The sequence below is a fragment of the Talpa europaea genome, assembly GCF_964194135.1.
Source record: "Talpa europaea genome assembly, chromosome: 1".
NCBI classification, from domain to species: domain Eukaryota; kingdom Metazoa; phylum Chordata; class Mammalia; order Eulipotyphla; family Talpidae; genus Talpa; species Talpa europaea.
In genome coordinates this window covers 37530928-37549287 of record NC_140073.1, presented here as the reverse complement: position 1 = coordinate 37549287, position 18360 = coordinate 37530928, and the positions used below count along the sequence as shown (strand labels likewise).

The following is an 18360-nucleotide window of genomic DNA, read 5'->3' as shown; positions in this document are numbered from 1 at the left end:
TGAAAATACTTTACTTTGCTGTATTTAAAAAGAAAAATCTGATAGAATTGTGAATGTTTATATTTGAGTGAAAGAGGAACTATTGGAAAAAAATTACTCATGGTTACTCTAGTATAAATCTTGTTAAAATATTAAAAGTTAGAATTACATTACCAGATACAATAACAGAAATTCTTCCTTTCGCTAGAGTTTATGTTGGTTTTTATCTGTTAAAAACTTTTTTCCCTTAGTAACGATCATTCTGTGTTTTACAGTACTGTAGTTTACTTAATGTTATAACAGATATTTTCTGGTGTTAGTCTAAACCCTTCCTAATCATCATAATCATAATTTTTAATTAACTGTGTGATAATCCATTTGATTCCTTTGTAAAGCCTCCATGTAATTATACATTAAATTTAGATTTGGGATTTTCAAAGAATTTTTTTTTTTCACTTCCATCATAAAGAGTCACAGAGATTAGAGGGCCAGGTAATTTGCAAAGTGCATTATCTTACCAATTTTAATTTATGAGCAATAATTTACTTTGTACACTCTGTGGACCATTATATATTTGTTCAGTCCTTGTTACAGGGCAATCAGCCATTCTTTTTTTTTTTTTAAAGATTTATTTATTTATGCATACAAGAGCTGGGGTGCAGGCCAGAGGTGGGGGGAGTGAGAGGATTTACTAGAGACAGAGTGGGGAGCAGAACAGGCGGATCTACTGAAATGCACTGCTGAGGGGAGCAATGGGCAAGAAAGGAAAGGTCTGCTGTGCCATGTTGAGTCACCTCCCTGGCTGGGGATCGAATGCGTGCTGCAGTGGCTGTGGTAAGACTTAACCCTTTGCACCATCAGGGAGGCCCTTCAGCCATTATTTCTTCATATATACACATATATGCACAATAAGAAAACAAATATGGTAAAATGTTAACAGTTGATGAAGTCTGTCATTCTTTTACTTTTCTGTAATTAGAATTTTAAAAATATGATGGTGGCTAAAAAGCCATTACTGTTTTGTTTTGGTTTGTTTTTTTTTTTTTGAAAGATTTATTTTTTATTTATACATACAAGAACTGGGGTGTAGATCAGAGGTGCAGAGGGTGAGAGGATTCACCAGAGGCAGAGTGGGGAGCAGAATAGGCAGATCTACTGAAATACACTGCTGAGAGGAGCAGCTGGGGAGACAGGAGAAGTCTGCTGCACCATGTGGGTTGTTCCCAAGCTAACAGCTTGATAGCCCTGTCTTTAACCCCTTACCACCAGGGAGGTCCAAAGTACAACTTTTAATTCTCGACCTTGTGGAGGCGCTGTTGTGTGTGGTTGACATTTGTTATGGTGGTATCTTAAAGAGTTTTGATGAAAGCCGTTACTGTTTTTGAGTTAAGGGTTAGTGTGAAAAGATATGAAGATAAAATCTAAAGGATTTGAAATCTTACTCAAATAAATGAAAGTTTAGATTCATTTCTTGGATTATATGCTATAATAAATTGGAAAATCATGACATAATAAATAACCGATTTCTTTATTTTCCTAGTCTTTTGTTGCTGAGGCTATGCTGCTCATGGCCACTATCCTTCATTTGGGAAAATCCTCTCTCCCTAAGAAGCCAATTACAGATGATGATGTAGATCGAATTTCCCTGTGTCTCAAGGTCTTGTCAGAATGTTCACCTTTAATGAATGACATTTTCAATAAGGAATGCAGACAATCGCTTTCTCACATGTTATCCGCTAAACTTGAAGAAGAAAAATTATCCCAAAAGGTAAGGTATATATGACAAAGCCATAAATGTGCTTTGAAGGTTTAAAAAAGTTTTGATTTTTTTTTTCAGCCCTATGTATTTTTTGTAAGATAACTTTTTTCCATATTAAAAAGAAACATATGTATTGCTTTCTCAACACAGAAAGAATCTGAAAAGAGGAATGTGACAGTACAGCCTGATGACCCTATTTCCTTCATGCAACTAACTGCTAAGAATGAAATGAACTGCAAAGAAGATCAGTTTCAGCTGAGTTTGCTGGCAGCGATGGGTAATACACAGAGGAAAGAGGCAGCAGATCCCCTAGCATCTAAACTAAACAAGGTAACAAAATGCCAAATACACTGGTAAGTTAATTAAATTGGCTACTTAAGAAGGTAATAATCAGAAAGTGCTGGTCCCACTTTTTTCAAAAGAAAAATAGTTATACAGAATAAGTTTTGTGAAGTCACTGTGAGTGATAGATTTATTCATTAAACACAAAATGAAACTCAGAAGCTGACAAACTACCTTTCTATATGATAGCATGGTAAATCCCATAGAAGAGTTTATAACTTGTTCTAGTTGAATTGGAATCATAAACTAATACATAGAGCTGGGAGATCCTTCAAGTTTGACTGCCTTTTAAAAGGAAGGGCTCTGGCCTATTTCCCCAGACTCTGACCTGAGCTTCTCCTGTCCCCTGCTACTTTAAACACAGCAACTCCATTTCTGTCTTCACATTGAGATCCATTAGGATTTTTTTTTAGGAAAATGATTCTCCTTTTCAAATACACAAATTTACAAATCTTTAAAATTTGTTTTGAAAAATTGTGGCAAAATTTACATGCCAGGGCCTCCCCTGGTGGCGCAGCAGTTGAGCGCTGGGCTGCAAAGTTGCCCGCATCCTTTGCAGCGCCGGTTCGATCCCCAGCCCCCGGCGAGGGTCCCACATGGCGCCCAGACCTCTCCTGCCGTGCCCACTGCTCCCCTCAGCAGTGTATTTCGTCAGTCTGCTTGTTCTGTTCCCTGCTCTGGCTCTGGTGAATTCTCACACCCTCCCACGCTTCTGACTGTCCCAGTGCTTGTATAAATAAATAAATAATCTTTAAAAAAAAATTTACATGCCATAAAATTTACCATCTTACCCATTTTTACTTGTATATAGTTCAGTGGCATTAGCGCATTCACATTATTGTGTCACAGTGCATCCCTAGAACTTTTTTATTTTGAAAAAGAAACATTACTCATAGCCATTAAATATACTTATATCTATTAAACAAATCATACCCATTGAACAATAACTCCCCATTCTCCTCTCCCCCAGCCCCTGGCAGCCACCATTCTACTTTCTATTTCTATGAATTTGACTGTTCCAGGTACCTATATTAATGGAATCATATAGTATTTGTCCTTTTTGTGACTGGCTTATTTCATTGAGCTTAATGTTTCAAGGTTCATCCATGTTGTAGCCTGCGTTAGAATTTCCTTCCTTTTTGAGGCTGAGTAATACTCCATTGTGAATATAGGCCACATTTTGTTTACCCACTCATCTGCCAATTGTCATTTTGGTTGCTTCCACCTTTGGCTGTTATATGTAATGCTGTTTTGACTGTGAATCTACAAATACGTGTTCAAGTCTCTGTTTTCATTTCTTTTGGAATTGCTGAATCATTTAGTAATTCTGCCTTATATTTTGAAGATGCTGTACCATTTTACCCCATTTTATATTCCAGCAATCAGGCCATAAGAGTTCCAATTTCTCCACATCCTTGCCAACACTTATTTTATGGTTTTGGTTTTTCAGGTTTTTTTTAAATTGCCTTCCTGAGGAGTTTGATTTTTATTTCCCTAATGATTAGTGATGTCGAGCATCTTTTCATCTGCTTCTTAGATATAGATCTTGTTTGGAGAAATATCTAATCTGTCCTTGGCTCATTTTTCATTTTAGCTGTTTTGTGTATTTACATGAGTGTGTTGAGTTACAAGAGTTCTCTGTATATTCTGGATAAAGTTCCTTGTAGATGTAAGATGTACAGGTATTTCCTCCCATTCTGTAGGTTACCTTTTCACTCTGTTGATATGTCCTTGATGCACAAAAGTTTGTACTTTTGTTGTACTCACAGTGTTTTGTTCTTGTTTTCTGTGTTTTTTAATGACTTGTTTTTAAAGTGCTGTATTTGGGTGATCTTAAATTTTTTTTTTTTTAAGCACCGGCGTTTTTCTCTGTAGTTTCTGTAGTTTCTAAGCATTACTGCTATTTGATCCATTTAGTTCTTGAGGTTGGATAGTAGGACTACCACATTATCTAAATTTTATTTGATTCCTAAATTATAGAGATCAGCTAATGAGTTTAGGTGCTGAGTATTTAACTGAAAATGTATCTAAATATGTTCAGTTCCTAAGTTGGAATAATGTTTAACATACTTGCTAAGCATATTTAACATTTTTCTGCTACTATAAACTCTAGGACCTGTTATTTCTGATGTCCAATTTCAACTATCATGTCTCCATTACAAAAAAATTTTATTATATACTTATTCCAAAACGATTTGTCTAGCCTACGTATGCCTGTTAATTATCTTAACAGATTTATCCATTTGACTAGGATATGTTTGGTTGAATGTTCTCATTTGATTATCTCTTTATTTTGTTTGACAGGTCACTCAGTTGACAGGTTTCTCAGATCCTGTATATGCAGAAGCTTATGTTCATGTCAACCAATATGATATTGTCCTGGATGTACTTGTTGTGAACCAAACCAGTGATACTTTGCAGAACTGCACATTAGAGTTAGCTACTCTAGGTGAGGAAACTTATCATAAAGAAATGATATTGTGACATTGTACATCTCTCTGACAGATTATTAAGAGAAGTGCACGGGGCCTCCCCGGTGGCACAGTGGTTGAGCGCTGAGTTGCGAAGCTGCCGGCGACCTCTGCGGCGCCGGTTCGATCCCCGGCTGCTCCCCGGCCACCGGAGGAGGGTCCCGCATGGCGCGCAGACCTCTCCTGCCGCCCGCTGCTCCCCTCAGCAGTGTGCTTCGGTCTTTCTGCCTGCTCTGCTCCCCGCTCTGGCTCTGGTGAATTCTCTCGCCCTCCCGCACTTCTGACTGTACCCAGTGCATGTATAAAAACAAACAAATAAATAAAAAAAAAAGCCTCTATTAAAAAAAAAAAAACATTAAAAAAAAAAAGAGAAGTGCACAAATTTTGGTATAATAATTCTCTTGAACTCTACTTGTGACATTTTGAATCAAGGCTTAGTTTTACATTTAATATTTAATCTCCAACTCCAATTTTCTGAACCTCTGTGACTCACTCTTATGCTTAGACTCTTGGAACATAAGATACAAGTATGTTCAGTGAACTCAGTCTACCAAATGTCAGTTTTTCTAGATAGAAATAAGATTTAAATTACCAATTTATTAAGTAGCTCACTTAGGTAAAATTTTAATTACCTTAGTATTTTCCTAACTGATATGTGCCATGTGTGGTCAAATCAATGTGAGGTGTCATTATTCTTCTTAGTAAAAACAGTAGTCATTTTCTGTAATCACTTCTACATCTGGGTTTAGTTGGAAAGCAGCTTATATGTAGGAACAACATAGTACCCCTAGGAAATTTCATATGGCTTAAGTAAAACTTAAGGACCTTATAAGATAGCAAAAGAAAGATATCACGGGTACTCTTCTGCCCTATCATACTCAACATAGTTTGATACCTACATAAAGAATTGTCTTTCTGAGAATTTAAAAATCTTTCTGCAGATTGTTTCATCTTTTTTTTTGTAGTAGAGTATTTAAGGCTTACTTTTTTTTTTTAAAAGTTTGCATTCATTCATTAAAATAAAATGGTATATCCAAGTACCCACATATATATGAATTAAACATAGAATTATTCTGAGAAGTCTGTAAACTTTTAAAATAAAAATGTGCCTATTGGAATGAATAATAGTTAATTATTTTAGTCCTCATAATATTTGAATATAATCTCTTGTTTTGCTAGAAACTAGGAAGTGCATTTATTTTAACACTTCATGATTTCAGAGCTTAATATGTATGTTTTTAATGATGTCTAAACTTTCTTTTTCAGGAGATCTGAAACTTGTGGAAAAGCCATCTCCTTTGACTCTTGCTCCTCATGATTTTGCAAATATTAAAGCTAATGTCAAAGTAGCATCAACAGAAAATGGAATAATCTTTGGTAATATAGGTAAGAATTGTTTGACAGCATGTGATGTTTGAAAATTTTTATTAAAGTATTTCTCTATTGAATGGCCATGTGACATTTCTTGAGGACAGAACCTGAATGCATTCATTCATTATTCATTATTTATGGAGCACCTACTATAGTTCTGGATGTTCAGAAATGAACCAGCTAGAGTCACTGTCCTCAAGAAACTGTCAAGCAAAAAGAGGATACAAGTGAAAATATACAGAAATTATAATACAGTGTAATAATATAGTTTATATACTGTGTGCTTTGGGAGGGGGTTGTGGGGAATGCTAAAACAGGAGGCTGTTAAAAAGTAGAGGAGGGTATCAGCAGTGTACTTCATCATTCTGTCTGTTCGGCTCTGGCTCTGGTGAATTCTCTCACCCTCCCGCGCTTCTGACTGTACCCAGTGCTTGTATAAATAAATAAATATGTCTTTTAAAAAAAAAAGGAGAGGAGGGTAAGGTACCAAAGGATTACATTTGAACTGAGTCTAAAACTTGGTAGAGGCACTCACTGCTGGGCACTGAAGGGTATTTCAGACTTAGGGATTATCTGGTAGAAAGGCATTCAGTCAATAAGTTGTTTTTTGGGTTTTTGTTTTTTTTTTTTTTTTTGGTTTTGTTTTTTATTTCAATTTCTGTGATACGGATGGGGTTACTATGGGGGAAAACAAAACAAGAGCTCTGTCCTTAGATAGCTTAAGCTGAGTAAGGAAAAACAGGTATGGGAAATACATACAGTTATAAAAGACGTCTATGATGGGGGGCCTCCCCTGGTGGCGCAGGTGGTTGAGCACAGTGCTGTGAGGCTTTCGGCAGCCTCTGTAGCGCTGGTTCCATCCCGGCCAGCTGGGAGGGTCCCACATGGCGCTGCAGACCTCTCCTGTCTCACCCACTGCTCCCCTCAGCAGTATATTTCAGTCGGTCTGACTGTTCTGTTCCCCGCTCTGTCTCTGGTGAATCCTCTTACCCTCACATGCATCTGGCCTGTACCCCGGTTCTTGTATGCATAAATAAATAAATCTTAAAAAAAAAAAAAGCAAGTGAATTCAGAGAAACATTTATTTTTAGATGTTTTTAGGTTCTAAAAATGAAAGGAACATAATTCTTTGTAATCTCAGTTTTCTCTGAAAGTAGATAGGGTGGGGAAATGTCAAGAGAAGACCAGATGAATAGGTAGGTTCCAATCAGGTTATGCCTTTCTACTATGGAAGAGACAAAGTTCTCACTGAGCTTGAATCATTGGCCCTATCACCACCGCTTATCACCTCTGACTTGAACCACTTGAAATTTATTAAAAATTTCTCTTTTTTTTTCCTCATATGTAAGAGGAAGATATTGTAACATAGGATTAATGGGAGTATTAAACAACTAATATTTATAAAGCATCTAGAATAGTCCAGTATATAATAAGTATTATACAAATATTTACTAATACCGTAATTATTATTTAGAAACATTAAAACTTTTAAAATTAAAAATTGCCTGTGGTGGTTTGCAGTCTTTCTTTGTATGTGTATTACAGTTTATGATGTCTCTGGAGCAGCAAGTGACAGAAATTGTGTGGTTCTCAGTGATATTCACATTGACATAATGGATTATATCCAGCCTGCAACTTGCACTGATGCTGAATTCCGTCAGATGTGGGCCGAATTTGAATGGGAAAACAAAGTTAGTCCTTGCAAGATTTCCTTGAATTCTTTTTCTTTCTTTCTTTTTGGCTGTTGCTGAGTAGTTTTCAGATAAAATTAATCCCACTAAAAAAGGTGTTAGATCCACAAAGTCTTTCAATATCTGTTCTTGCATATTAACCTTTACTGGAAATCATGCAAGTAGTTTGGTAAGTTGCCCTTGTAAATTAATTAAAAGTAACAGTTCCATAATTAATCTGATCAGTCAAGACATTTTAGACAATATTTCATTCATTCTGTGTGAATAATAATTAACCATTGAATACAATACCCAAAAATGACTTTGCAAAGACACTTACCTCCTGTTGAGGAATTTTGTTCCATTGAGCCTTAACTTCTATTAGAAATGGTTTATGCAGCATATTAATCTTCATGAAGTTACCTATGTCTAAATGTTCTGATGCATCCTGCAATTTGTTGTATTTGTAGATGTCATTTACTTTTTTGTTGCCCAACTTTTCCCCTAAATAGTTGGAGGGAGCTTCTGATATTACAAATGAATGATTGTTTTCTCAACCCCAAGATAAGAAATTTTCAAGTTTCTGATTGTAAGAATTATAATCTCTTTCTCTTTTGTCTCCCTTTGTACAGGTGACAGTTAACACAAATATAATTGATTTAAATGAATATTTACAACATATATTAAAGTCAACCAATATGAAATGCCTTACTCCAGAGAAGGTAAGATGTGGCTGACAAATTTTAAAAGTCAAAAAGATTTGACAAATAGTAGTATGGTAGATTCTTTGCTTTCTCGTATTTCCTTGAGTGTATTTATTGTTCTGTATGAGAAAAGTAGTGTCACTGTGGACTAACAAAAAGAAGTTATTCTATGGAATGTCTGAATTAAATCTGCTTATCTCTTTCTATTAAAATATACCAGCTTGCTTGTTCCTAGTACATGACCCAATTGAAGAGTCAAAATACTTTCTTCTTCTCAGTTCTCTACCCTTTAGCTAAAGGCTTATTCCAGAATCATTTGTGACGCTGCATTATAAAATGTCCATTAACTCTTCTGATGTCTCTGATTGTAGGTCAGAATGTATCTGCTCAAATACAGAATTGTTGGTATAATTTGGTTTTCTGCTATGTTTGTGTATTTATGAGAAAAGAGATCATAAAATGAAGCTAAGGCTCTAAGGAATTTCTTTATGAAATTTTTGCTGTTATAATAAAAGTGCTGCCAGACAAGTAGGTTTTGGTTCCTGATTATATCAGTTTATTCAACAAATGCTGAGTCTAGTGAGTAGTCAAACAAATATTATATGCTGGATACGTTGTGAGGTATTGGTTAAACAGTAGTGAACAAAATGAAAATAGTCTCTTCCTTCACGGAACTTAAGATTTGTATGAGAAGCAAACAACTCAAAGTAAATAGAGACTATATAAATACAAATATATACCCAGTAAATACATACGCAGTAAAAAATCACACATTTTGAATCTATGGTTCTATGAGCATTGATTGATAAGTTCAAAGTCATGTAATTACCACTACATATTAAGTACTGTTTCAAATAATCCTTGTGCTATTTGCTCTTGCTTAAGTGTAGTTCTTTATTGAATTTATGATAAATTTCTTCCAGGCTCTTTCTGGTTACTGTGGCTTTATGGCAGCCAACCTCTATGCTCGTTCCATATTTGGAGAAGATGCGCTTGCAAATGTCAGCATTGAGAAGCCAATTCAACAGGGACCAGAGGCTCCTGTTACAGGCCACATAAGAATTCGTGCAAAGAGTCAGGTAACAATTACCTTTTTTTTTTTTGAGATAATCTCTGACCTGAACAAAAAAGTAAGAATTGCTTCTATATGTAGTATCCTTTGTCATGCTACTGTTTTATGCATATCTACTTATATATAACAATAGTATTCTCTGAGTAGAAATACTACTTTAGTTTCATTAATATGGCCCATGTTTTATGTCTATCATTTTAGATTTTTTTGCTTAAAACCAGATTTATTCTCATGGGGTATTTGTGAATGGGTTCTCTAGAGTTTTTTGAAATTGAAGCTACAAATTAGTGGCTATACTGTAGCAAGTTTTTTTAACCATGTAAAGTTTTGGTGGATCTGTTTTGTATATCCCTGGTTCATTGTTGATGTGGTAACATTGATTAGGGGCTCCGTTAAGATGGAATAATTACTGATCATAAATCATTTCAATAAGTACAAACATCTTTATTCTTCTTTCACAGGGAATGGCCTTAAGTCTCGGAGATAAAATAAACTTGTCTCAGAAGACAAACAGTATATAAGAAAAAACAAAAAGTCCTTGCAGCTTTACAGTTAAAATTTAGATATGGGCTTATTGGACTTCAACATCTTTTGTACTCTTTCATGCTTTACGTTATATAGAATCTGAGTTCATGCTGAATGCATTCCAGCCAGTAATTTATAGCCTTTCCCTTAAATCAAGATTGAGTTTAAAATTATAGTTTGTCTTTTGTCTTAACAGTTCTGAATGCTGTCATAAGTATATAATGTTTTTCAAATGTACCAGGAACATTTTCACAGTACAATAAACAGATCTATTCCTAAATCTTTTGTTATTTTATAAATAAATGTATAATTACATAATTTTAGTTATGTAGCCCTGGATTTCTTTTACTGGGTTATAGATTTCAATTACAAATTTAAGAGAATTTACAAATTCAGTGATATGAGATGATATGGGAGACCTTAATTTGTTTTATTGATATTTTTTACTTATTTAATATTACAAAAGCAGTATCTCTAAAAGTGTCTTATCATTTCTGAAAGACTTTTTCCTGAAAATTACCTCCAAAGAGAAATTATCAAATGACTTGAGGATACGGATCTAGCTTCAGTTTAAAGAAGTATTATGAGCCCTGGCTGAAATAAACATACTGTTCTTAATTATCCTGAATCATGAAAAGTATATAATCCAGTATAGATATTTTTTAATCATTCACTTTTAGCTTTGGGTATTTTTTCCCATATGTTAGCAGTTAAATTTGTTCCAGTCAATTACTTAGGCTGCATTGGAGGACTTCAACTCCAGATGATTCAAAAAGCTGCTGTTTCCAGGTTACCTAGCTGCCTTATTCACTTCTACCATCTTCCTCACTTTATACTAGATTGGGCAACATCACCTCACACTTGATTCCATATGCCTTTCTGAGCTCAATTCCTTGGGGTCTGATTGTGTGCCCCTGGTCATCTTTGGAGATGTTTGAGGTAGTCTGATCTTCCAGCCAAGTTTGAACATTAAATTACCATACTTTTCTCTTCCAGATAGGTTTCAGGCTATAGTCAGATATTTATCTAGATAAGGTCTGTAAAAGAGTGAAAACAGTATCTGTTTCAACACTTGAGTGAAAATGGAATGATTTGGTAGTAGTATGAGGAAATTAATAGCTTGTCTGATTAACTTTGAAGCCACTTGCTTTTTTAATCAGGACAAACTAGAGGACATTTAGGTTCCAGAGTACTGAGATCTCAAAGCAAAATCAGTGGCTACCCAGTGGGAAAGAAACTATGAATGCCAGAAAAAGGGGTCTTTTCGATGCATTGAGTCATGGACTGGAGATTCATGATGAGAGCACAGGAACTAATGCAACTTCATTGGGATTAGATTATCATTTCCAAACTCTGTTCTATTGAACATTCACATCCTTAGATGCCATCAGATATTCGAGGAGGAAAAAGGGTTCCATTGTCGAGTAAAGTTGGGAAAGATGCATTCTGCTCGGGATTCACTTTGCACATTACTAAAGATGGAGAAATGCTTTTGTAAACAAAGTAGATTAGTTTGGTTTAACCCAACATATCTTAATCTTGACTAAGGGATTTTTCATAGAATACCTCCTGACAATATAAAGGGACAGGAAAAGTAACTAAGCATCTTAAAGATTTTGGTTTTGTATTCAAAATCAACCAGTATTATATTTAAAATATCAAAAAATTATTCCTCTGTATGTCCTGAATTTATCACTTGATACTTAGAAAATTGCCTGTCTAACAAATTCAGGCCATTTTTGTTGGAATCAAATTGGCTCAACATTGCCATTTTCTTAAATTCATAAATTAAGAGAACAAAGAGAGGGCCTCCCCTGGTGGCACAGTGGTTGAGCGCTGGGTTGCAAGGAGGCGCAGTGGTTGAGCGCTGGGTTGCAAGGCTGCCCACAGCCTCTGCAGCGCCAGTTCGATCCCCAGCCACGGGCGAGGGTCCCACCAAAAAAAAAAAAGAGAATAAAGAGAAAGGTCATGCAGTTGTTAGATATCTACTACATTAGGCAAGTTACTTCGTTAACAGTTTATTAGTTTAGTGTGTATAATAAATGGAAACTAAGTTGAACAGCAGCACTGTTTAGAGAAGCTGTTTAAGATATACATATTTTATACATATATACATCTATAATATACATATATACATACATGTAATGATTATGGCTGCTAACATTAGAAGACATCATACAATCAGGACCATGATGTCTGGTAAGAGAATAAATATGGCTTCTGGCACCAACTGAGGACTTAATATATAAATGTATTAAGTGAATAAATACTTGTTCTCTGGTTAACGTGTACGGGAAAATTAAATGGCTCTTGCATTTCACAAATGTCATGACACTAGAGGGCGCTCTAGGTAATTTCATTTTGGGAATTGAAGTGATTAGAGTTTAAAGTTATTTTTATATGAAGAAAAAACGAGGTAATTTTTCAATTAGTTAGGAGATGAATATTAGTGATACTTTGATGGCTGTGAGAAACTTATGGGGCCTCACTGGTGGCGCAAGGGGTTAAGTCTCAGCACTATGAAGCTATCCGCTGCCACTGCAGCATGAGTTCAATCCCCAGCCAGGGAGGTGACCCACACAGCGCAGCAGACCTCTCTTGTCTCACCTGCTGCTCCCCTCAGCAGTGTATTTCAGTCAGTCCGCCTGTTCTGCTCCCCACTCTAAATCTGGTGAATCCTCTCATCCCCCACACCTCTTGCCTACATCCAAGCTCTTGTATGCATAAATAAATCTTTAGAGCCTCCCTGGTGGCATAAGGAGTTAAGATGCAGCACTGTGAAGCTATCCACACCCACTGCAGCACGAGTTAGATCCCTGGCTAGGGAGATGACCCACATGGTACAGCAGACCTCTTCTGTCTCACCCCACTGCTTCCCTCAGCGGTATATTTCAGTCAGTCTGCCTGTTCTGTTCCCCACTCTGTCTCTAGTGAATCCTCTCACCACCCACTCTTCTGGCCCATACCCCAATTCTTGTATGCATAAATAAGTAAAAAATAAATAAATATTAAAAAATAAATCTTTAAAAAAAACTTTCCTACATGATTTATATTTAAAATACAAGACCAAAGAACTTTTTAGGTCATCTAAAGAGGCAAGAAAACTAAAATATTTTTAGAAACTCAGTGTCAGCTGTGAAATATTGGGTAGAGCATTTCCTTCCAAGTAATAAATGTTTTAGTCAGATAATAGTGTATAGCCTTTTCATTAAATCTAGATTTAGGTTAAAATTATAGCTTGTCTTGTTTTAATAATTGTGAAGTTCGCCCTCAACATAGGATCACTGTCTTACTTACCTCTCCCAGGCTTTCTGTATACCACTAATATTATCTGTCCTTCTCCTTGAACTCCACTCTCTACCACTAGGACCTCAGAATCCTGAAGAGGTAACCAGGTATAATGCAGAAATTTAGAATCATGAAAGTATGGAGTCCTTTCTATCACTTAATATATCATCTTAGATAATGGTAAATAGCTAACATTGAGTGCTTACTGGCACCAGCATAACACTGGGCACTTTATGGTGTAATATCGTTATATTATATATTACATGTGTCATTTATATATGTGTTTATATAAAATATATTGTAAATATGTATATTTTATATATAGTATGCTTACAATGACCACCCTATAAGGCAAATACTATTAATATAATTTACAGATAAGATTGAATATTAGGAGAGGTAAAGCCTTAGTAGTGAGAGTTGAACTCTGATATAAAAGTAGGTTGCATGACACTAAAACCCCTGTAGCTAGTCATACTTTGCCACCACTACTTCATTGCTTTGTACCTATTGTTAAGGTGCTTATAATTTAATAATTTATTTTCAGTAATGTATCTCTAATGCACAGAGTTGATGTGAGGATAAAGTGATAATGCATTTTGAATATTTGCACATAGTAGATACTCATACACATATTCTGTTTCTTCCCCCTTTCACCTTCCATTACACTGCAGAGAAAATGGAACCTCTTCTCACTATCTGCAGACCTCCCTCAGAATTGAGGTTCTAATGTTACACTCTAATGCTTTTGTTTTCATCTTAGTACCTGTAACTTACTTAGAAATTTCATTTCTTTAGAATTCTTGAAGTACCTTTGGCAGTGACTTCAATTAACTGTACTTTTTCTTATCAATTACTGTTATCACAGCTCTATATGAGTGTCACAACCCATATACCTCATGTGATTAATGGTCTGTGTGAACATACTATTTGTTTGCTTTCAGAATGACAATGTCAAGTTCTTAAAAATTGCTCACAGACATGTGCAGCCAGGTTACAGTTACAATGTGATATTTACATTTGCTTACTTTAATCAAGTCACTTCTAGTAATCTGACCACTTTATCGGTGGCAGGAATGGTTTTAATTGATAAGTTATGCAGTGACAAATGCAAGTGGGATTTACATCTTGCATTTGGATTCTTTATATGATTATAGGATTCTAATAAGACCATTCACTGTGTATCTGAATAATTGTAAAACCAGTAAGATGTACAAATGGAATGTAGCAGGGAAACAGCCCTGAATGAACCCTGAATGAGCTTAGATAGAAAGCTATCTAAGTAGTTTTCTAAACATAGGTTTATATATAGGTTTATCTGTCTGGGCCTAAAAAGATGAAATTAGTTGACCTCTAGGGTTTCTATCTCAAAAAAAGTCATACTAAAATGCCTTGTGTTTTTACAGCTACCTCTTCAACAAACTTTATCATCAACTAGGTTATCACCACCTAGATATTACCCAAAATCAACTATTAAATGGAACTTATCTTGCCCCTCTAACGTGTTCCTTTACTTTGTCCTGTGTCTGTCACTTATAATAGAAACCCAGTAATCACCTCTAATTCTACCCTCACCCCCTATATCTCTTCACACCAAGTTCCGTGTTGTCCCATTTCCTTAGTTTTTTCCTAATCTTTTTTTCCTGCAATTTAACCACCATTGCCCTATTTGTTTATAATTTTTAAAGATTTATTTATTTATGCATACAAGAACTGGGGTACAGAGCAGGTTAGGTGCGGGGAGGGGGTGGTGAGAGGATTCACCAAAAACAGTTGGGAACAGAACAGGCAGACTGACTGAAATACACTGCTGAGGGGAGCAGTGGATGAGACAGGAGAGGTCTGCTGTGCCATGTGGGTAGCTCCCTAGGAGGCAGGGGATGAAACTTGTGCTGCAGAGACTGCGGATAGCTTCACAGTGCTGTGCTTAACCCCTTGCACCACCAGGGATGCCCACCATTGCCCTGTTTAGACTCTTGTGATCTTTAACTTTGTTTACTATAATGGCCTAACTATGAGTTTTACATATAACTAAAATTGAAGTTTAGGCTTTAATCTAGACCATATACAACAGGAACTATACAGTTCCTTGACCTGGTCAGACTTCCCTATTATTACCATTTTGACAGACATAACCTAAAAAAAGAAGTCCAAAGATTTTAATTATTTTTTAAATTATGAAAGTTGAAAATAATTGAGACACTCCCAAAATGAGTACTGATAAGCAAATGACATTAAGTATACAGTGTGTGCCAGAATATCCGGTAGACAGCAGATATTCAATAAATACTTCATGAGTGACCAAATGACTGAAGCATGAATAGATAACAAGGATGTGGATTAAATCACACAGTGGACATATGTCTGTGAAATAATGTTAGGTGGGAAAACAGGCACCACTCTATAAGAATGTCCCCACATTAAGATGAATCCGGGTGTTACAGATTACTGCCTGTCTCTAAGTATTCAAAAATAAAAACATCACATCAGTCATATCACTGGTATGTCTTGAAATTAAATGCTATCTACCCCTTAGGTCACTGGGTGTGGCTAAAATATTTCATTAGCCAGAGTCCCTGACTCTGGCGCTTTTGATTTTTATATCTCTGATCTTGACCTCTCAGACTTCCAAGTGGCTGAAACCTCAGCTTCTTTTGGGCCCACCTAGAAAGCTGACATATCCTTGTAAATAAGCAGTGTATTCTCTTATAAGAGGGTGTGGGCTGAATCTTACTGCACAGACTTCACCAGCGTGGACATAGGGAAAACGCCTCTCTGAATCTGTCAGGGAAAATTACTAAACTCTACTAAGCTATGCAAACCACTACTTAAAGCCAACAATCTAAAAAAGTTACTCAAAAGTTGGGCCTCCCTGGTGGCGCAAGGGGATAAGCACCGCACTCTGAAGCAATCCACAGCCTCTGCAGCATGAGTTTGATCCCCGGCTGACCAGAGAGCAACAACCCACATGGCACAGCAGACCTCTCCTGTCTCGCCCGCTGCTCCAGTGTATTTCGTTCAGTCTGCCTGTTATGTTCCCCACTCTGTCTCTGGTGAATCCTCTCATGCTCCCCACCTCTGGCCTGTACCCCAGCTCTTGTATGCATAAATAAATCTTTAAAAAAAGTTACAGTTTTTCCTAAGGGTAAATATTGCTATGATAGACTGGTAGGGTTACCAAATCTGCTTTTCCACATATAAAATAGAAACTGTTATCTTTACCCTTCCTGTCTTAAACGATTACTGAAATGCAATGCAATGTAATCTGTAAAGGTAAGTACAAATGGGCAACAGTAGTTATTAATAGTCTTGTCATAGTGATCTTCATCCTCAGAACAAACACCATGAGGTTAAATGATATGAACTCACTTCTTTCATTGGCTTTTAAATAACAGCATTTTCATGTGATCTAATAGTTTGTGGGTTACTTGGCTTTTCCAGTTATTTCCTGCCTCCTTATGGGCCATATCATTGCCCTTTTTTTTGTTGTTGTTTGTTTACAATGACCAATACATTTCACCAAGGGGATTTCCAGCAGTGCCTTACTACTTGCATCTGGAAAATAACAAAAAAATGAGAAAATGATTAAATGAGAAAATTCATGCATATACAAGATATTAAGTAAAAGTTAATCTTAACAGTTCCCTATTCCTCATTTTTCCATATTCACAGGAGGTTGGCACAGAGCTATCAGTTATCTGTTTCCTTGTGTCCCAGAAAATCTGAGTTAATAGCTACTTGCCAGGGATTTTGGTGTGTAAAAAAATGTTCATCTGTCAAACTGCATGTCAAAAATCTTTTAACTAAGTGACCATTTAAAGTATCAAACATTCTTTGGAATTGCTTTAGTTCATAATGTGTGTCAAGTTTTTCTGGAATGCTACAAGTCTTACCACTTTTCACATCATTCAGGAAGTTACTCATTTAGCCCAGATTTCCAATAAACTCATACATATAGACTGTGTCATACTCCCTTGGAAATGTCATCACCTTTTTAATAACTGCATTTTGCAAAAAGAAAAAATAAGAGTGAACACAAACATAATTACCAGCCCTCCACACTCCTGGATTTCTATTCAGTTTTCCTGTTTAACATTTTTTCTCCTTCTTGAGGATTTCAGATTTTGCATTAGTATAATACTTTTGTTAATTGAGTTCTCATACTTTGTACAAAGACTGCTCTTGTCCCAGCATGTATGTGATGAACTAGACAGACAAAAATCTTTGTACTCATGAGGTTAGATTTGTAACAATCACGATCTCTTCAGAGTGAACGAGTGCTATGAAACACATGCATAGGCTAATGGGATAGGTAGTGGCTGGCAGAGGGATGGTAACTAAGAAAGTGAGCAGGCAAGTAAAGCAGTCGACAAGACTGGGGTTTTTGAAGAACAGAGTCAGTGGGATTTTTTTCTTTGTTTTTGAAACAGGGGTAAAGTGGTAGAAGATGCAGTAGGAGAGGTAGATGGGACAGAAAAATTATTCTCTGAGTTCTAGTTTCTAGCTCCACTGAAGGGTTGGATTCTGTATCTTTTTTTTTCTAAAGATTTATTTATTTGTTCATATAAGAGCTGGGGCACAGGCCAGAGATGCAGAGGGTGAGAGGACTCACCAGAGACAGAGTGGGGAACAGAACAGGCAGACTGACTGAAACACACTGCTGAGGGGAGCAGCAGGCGAGATGGGAGAGGTCTGCCTCACCATGTGGGTTGTTCCCTGGCAGGCCGGGGATCGAACTCATGCTGCAGAGGCTGCGGATTGCTTCATAGTGCAGTGCTTAACCCCTTGCGCCACCAGGGAGGTCTGGATTCTGTATCTTTTAAACCCAGAAATGTGCTATCCAAAGTAAGCTGTCACTGCCATTGACCATCTCTATTGCATAAAACTTGGCTGCCTTGCCCTACTGGCTTGAATTTGCCCCTGGCTAAAATTTTCAGTTTTTGATTCTCCACTAAGTGATGGCCCTTTTTAACTTAAAAATTGTTACTGAATGATACCTGCTCACTGAAAATAGAAAATAAAGGAAGACAAAGAATGTCTGCAATCTTATCACCCAGAGATAAATACTAGTCAGTGTTTTGGGATTTTTCACTTTAGATTTGTATTCATTTATATACAAATTTTAGTCAAAATATTAATGTGATCTTTTTATGCAACAATAGAAACTTCTATATCAACA

The 18360-nt window shown here is 36.3% G+C and overlaps 1 protein-coding gene across 1 annotated transcript in view; it reads left to right on the top strand.

The window, feature by feature from the left end:
* The window catches only part of COPB1 (COPI coat complex subunit beta 1), a gene marked incomplete at its 3' end in the record, with an annotated part of 30833 nt that extends 20944 nt beyond the window's left edge, over nt 1-9889 (top strand). Inside the window, exons 14-21 of the mRNA XM_084253163.1 lie at nt 1520-1747; nt 1889-2068; nt 4385-4529; nt 5818-5937; nt 7468-7613; nt 8225-8314; nt 9220-9375; nt 9830-9889. Coding sequence (XP_084109289.1) covers nt 1520-1747; nt 1889-2068; nt 4385-4529; nt 5818-5937; nt 7468-7613; nt 8225-8314; nt 9220-9375; nt 9830-9889 — 1125 coding nt within the window. The remainder of the gene's footprint in view (nt 1-1519; nt 1748-1888; nt 2069-4384; nt 4530-5817; nt 5938-7467; nt 7614-8224; nt 8315-9219; nt 9376-9829) is intronic.
* Nucleotides 9890-18360: the final 8471 nt, after the last annotated feature.